Source organism: Alligator sinensis, unplaced genomic scaffold (assembly GCF_000455745.1).
Source record: "Alligator sinensis unplaced genomic scaffold, ASM45574v1 scaffold1667_1, whole genome shotgun sequence".
NCBI classification, from domain to species: Eukaryota; Metazoa; Chordata; order Crocodylia; family Alligatoridae; genus Alligator; species Alligator sinensis.
Window position 1 is genome coordinate 1,071,864 of NW_005842504.1, and position 4,516 is coordinate 1,076,379.

General features: G+C 64.2%; 1 protein-coding gene across 1 annotated transcript; it reads right to left on the reverse strand.

Moving 5' to 3' along the window:
* Positions 1–231: 231 nt before the first annotated feature.
* KPTN (kaptin, actin binding protein) lies at positions 232–4,510 on the reverse strand. Its single transcript, XM_006031440.3, has 9 exons — positions 3,605–4,510; positions 3,183–3,258; positions 2,965–3,038; positions 2,670–2,779; positions 2,480–2,569; positions 2,267–2,339; positions 1,964–2,099; positions 1,114–1,275; positions 232–483 (listed from the first exon to the last, which is right to left on the reverse strand). Exons 1-9 carry the CDS (start codon positions 3,757–3,759, stop codon positions 232–234), a joined length of 1,128 nt encoding a protein of 375 aa, XP_006031502.1. The 5' UTR covers positions 3,760–4,510.
* Positions 4,511–4,516: the final 6 nt, after the last annotated feature.

The following is a 4,516-nucleotide window of genomic DNA, read 5'->3' on the forward strand; positions in this document are numbered from 1 at the left end:
GGGGTCTCCACTCAGCTTCGAGCGGGCACGCCAGGGTCCAGCCCCGAGCCTGCTCCGGGCTTGTTTCCCCAAGCCAGGAGGCGCAGCAGGGGCTGTCACGTACGCTGGAGCTCCCTGGAGGGCCCGACCCCTCCCCGCGCTGCCGTCTGCCCCCACTGCCAAGACCCCAGCCACAGGCCCCCAACCCGGGCAGGGAAGCGGCAACAGGGCACGTGGACCAGGAAAGGGGGTTTAATGAGCATTTACATCCGCTGGAGGGGGTGACGTTCGGGGGCTGAGAACCCAGGAGTCCAGGCGCTGGGGGCCACGCTGCTCCAGGAAGGCCAGGGGAGGGGGGCGTCTGCAAAGCGTAAGGTCCCGTGGCCCCGAGCCCTCTGGCTCCCAGCTGCCCACGGGCGTCACTCCGGCCCCGTCTCCCCATCCGGGGGCCCCGGGGCCGCCCAGCCGCTCCAGGAGATGCTGCGCCGTCTGCGTCAGGCTGTGCTGGGGGGGGAAGACGAGCACGAGGGTGAGTGGCCCCGGGGCCCTGCCAGCTCCCAGGGGCTCCCCCATTCTCCCTTCGCCACCATGGGGGCTGGGGCCGAGGGGGATACGGGGGCAGTGCTCAGGGTTGTACGTGCCCGAGAGCCGCCTCCTGCCTGGACGGCTCTTGCCCAGCCCTAGGGAGGACAGCAACCCCCCCCCCCCAGTCTGGACCAGTCACAGCAGGGGTAAAATCCCTTGCTGCCCCCATGCAGTGTTGAGCTGAGCCCGAGTGTGGGGGCAAGACCCTCCAGCCAGGACCCTGCGGGGTTGGTGCCAGGAGCATTGGCCCGGCCCAGTCCCCATCCTCAGCACTTGTAGGGGGGGGTCTTAAAACCCCGATACCTGTAGCAGAAAGGTGGGGGGGCAACCAGAAAGGCCCAGAGCCCCCCAGAGCAGAGCCCAGGCAAGGCCATGCCCACATCATGCCCCACCAGTGCCTCTCCTTGAACCCCTCCAGGCATGGAGGGTCCACAACTGGCCGGTGGGGCGGTGGAGGGCTGCCCTGGCGCAGACATGCAGCCACCTCTGGGGTGGGGCAGGATGTTTGGGACAGGGAAGGGAGCTGCCAGGCATGGGCAGGGGGCCTACCTGCAGGACATGCAGCCCCTTGAGGCAGACGACAGCCAGCTCCCGCAGCCCATCACCCGTCAGGTCGGCGTAGAGCAGGGAGAGCAGGGGGCTGGGGAAGCTCCGCCGCCAACGCAGCTGGAACTCGGCCCCCGGGCCCCGGGGCTTGTAGCACAGCAGCTCCTGCAGGGCGGAGAGGAGCCGGGCATGGGGAGGGGCCGTGGGGGCCAGAGACCCCCACCCTCACACCACCTCCCGTGCAGGGGCTGGGGGGCAGGAGCCAGTCCTGGGCTCTACTTGTTTTCCCTGCCTGCGCAGCCCCCCCAACCCCTTATGGCATATGACCCCGCAACAAGGATCATTCCCTACAGCTGGGAGAGGAGCAGGCAGGCTTCAGCTTTTCTAGAGGGCCTATGTGCACACACACATGCATGCATACACACACGTGTACACATGTACCCATGCATGCGCATGCAAGGATGCATGCACACATGCATACTAGGATGCATGCACGTGCATATAAGGATGCATGAACACACAACACTCACATACACGCAAGCACATGCATGCAAGCACACATGCATACTGGGATTTACACATGTGCACATGCATGCTTGAACGTGCATACTTGCATGCAAATGTAAGCACACATGCATACTAGGACACATGCACATACAAGCACGCAGATGCACACGTGGATGCAAGCACATGCATGCTAGCACGCGCACATATGCATATACAAGCGCATACATGCTCACAAGCATGCACAAGTGCATGCAAGCACACCTGAACATATGCACATTTGCATTCACACGCCCGCACACACGGGCACACACCTGCATGCACAGGCACACGCCCCGGCGGCACCTACCTGTCCATAGGTGCCCAGCAGGATCTCTTGGGCACCATCAAAGTCGACATCAGTGACCAGGGCGCAGAGGACGCTGTCGTGCTGGTCACTGCCCGGCAGCACCAGCTGGTCGCCCAGGCCCTGGCGCAGCACGTCCCTGTGGGCCAGGGCAGGGGTGTGAGCTGGGGGGGACCATAGGGAAGCTGGGGGTAGGTGGCCGGCTCCTACCGCGTCTGTGTGTGGGATGGGGGGTTCAGAGGTGCCCTGGACCGCTCTCAGCCAGCCTCCCCCCGTACATCCCCAGGACACCCCCCCAGCACCCACCGGTACACAACAGTCAGCTCCATGGTGCTGCTCACCAGCACACTGTAACCCTGCGGTGGGTCCTCAGTGTCACCTGGGTGGGGGGAGATGAGGTTGGTGGCACGCAGCAACGCACACAGGTGTCCAGACAGCTGAGGCAGCTCCTGCCTGCCTGGGCCTGGTCTCTTGTGGCTTCCAGGAGCCTTGCCCCCCCGCCCCCCCAGCCACACTTACCGCTCGGGGCTGGCTCCTGGAGGGGCAGCGGGAACACCAGGACCCTGGAGATGGGCCCATCCTGCTGGATGCTCCAGCTCTGTAGCACCACTGCGGGGGGAGCAAAGAGGGTATGAGGGGCAGCGTGGGGGTCTGGGGAATCTATCCCCTCACCCCTTGGCATCCACCCAGCCCCTGCCCCCAGGCTCACCTCTGCTGGTCTGGTCCACCCAGGCTACCCGGACGTAGCCGCTTTGGCAGCCGAGGGCCGTGAGCCGCTGCCCGGAGCCAGGCAGGTTGCAGACGTCCAGCCACAGCACGCTGCAGGCACAAGGAGGGGGCAGTTGGGATGGGGGGCGGCCGGCCAGGGGGACCCCACGGACCCCCGATGGGCAGCGAATAAGGAGGGGGCTGTCTCCAGCACAGCCGGGGAGACGCCGTATCCCCGCGTGTGCACACGCTTGCTCGTGGGCGTGCCCCCGCCCAGCCCCTCTGCCTTCTCCTACTTGCTGGGCAGCTCCTGGAGCTCGGGGAAGAGGTCCTCCACGGGCTGCTCCTCGAACTGGTGCAGCCCCTCATTCTGGGGTGGGGGGAGGGAAGGACCGAGCGTCACCAGGGGCCGGCACAGCCCCTCACACAAGGGGCCGAACTGGGACTAACGTGACCCCCCACCCGGCCAGGGGATGCCGGCTCTGTCCCCCCCCACCGCCGTGGATCCTCTCACCTCCTTGTAGAGGTGGATGCAGGGGTCGTTCCCGCTGAGGAGAAAGACGGTCTCGGGCTGGTCCCCGACGCACACTCTGGGGAGAGCAGAGAGGAGACCCTCCAGTGTGTGCCCCCTTGGATACCACCCCCCCCATGTGCAGAACAGCCCCTGGGTCTGGCAGCCCACCCCCTCCCTTAGCCCTTCACCCCCCAGCATCGAGCTCTACACGTGCCGCTGGACTGCGCCCAGCTCTGGGGTGACACGCTGTAGCCGTTCAGGGAGGACACGTGAGAAAATGCCAAGGCGAGGCTGCCAGGCCCACGACCGTCCGGGCCAGCGAACCCCCGCACCCAGGTGCGGCCCCCAGCCCAGACGGGCCCGTAGGAAGCAGGCTGGGCCCCCGTGCCCTGCGGGTGGGTGGGTGCCAGGCGGGTACATACTCGGCGTGGTAGAGCTGGAACGGGGTGAAGCGCAGCTCCAGATTCAGGCAGCTCTCTGGGAGGAGACGACATGGCCCGTGAGGAGTCGCCCCGGGCACCCCGCAGAGGCTGCTCCCAGGCCCCCGGAGCCAGGGCGCCGGTCCCACCGGAAGCATAAAACCTGGCAGTGTCCTCTCCCAGGAGGCCTTGCACAGTCCCCCCAGCTCGTTAGAGCCATGGGCTCGTTAAAACCCATGTAGAAACTTTGTCAAGGACGGTGGGAAGATGTGCACTGAGGCAGGCCCCTGCGCTACACGTTACACACATCACGCCATTTATTGGGCAGCTGTGCAGTAAGTGTAGACCGGCCACACGGGCACGGTAATTAGCACACAACAGACCGGTGAATTGTGCAATAAGTGTAAACCAGCCACATGTGCACAGCAGCTGGCATACAATGAACTGGTGAATCGCGTCATAAATGGAGCCCGGCCACACGTGCACAGTAATTAGTATGCAATTAACTGGTGGATCGCACAATAAATATAAACCAGCCACATGTGCACAGCAGTTAGCATGCAACCAGCTGGCGAATCGCGCAATACGTGGAGACCAGATGCACGTGCGCAGTAATTAGTATGCAATTAACTACCAGATTGCACAATAAGTGTAAACAGTCCACACACGCCTAGTAGTTAGCACACAACGAACCGAAGTGGTGAAGCACGCAATAAATGGAGACCAGCCACACGTGCATGGTAATTAGCACACAACGCACAGGCGCATCGCGCAATAAACGTACGCCAGCTACACTTGCAAAACGAATGCAAACGACTTGCGGGGCCCAGAGACAGCGCGATAAGACACGTCTGCCAGCCTGGGGGCGAGGGGGCGAGAGCCGGGCGGCTGGACTGCACCCACGAACGTCCGGGG

Coding starts and splice junctions, on each gene's coding strand:
- KPTN (XM_006031440.3), bottom strand. CDS start 3,759: ATGCTTCCGGTGGGACCGGCGCCCTGGCTCCGGGGGCCTGGGAGCAGC. Junction 1,276..1,963: donor TGCTGGGCACCTATGGACAG/GTAGGTGCCGCC, acceptor TCCGCCCTGCAG/GAGCTGCTGTGCTACAAGCC. Junction 484..1,113: donor AGGGGCTGCATGTCCTGCAG/GTAGGCCCCCTG, acceptor TTCCCCCCCCAG/CACAGCCTGACGCAGACGGC.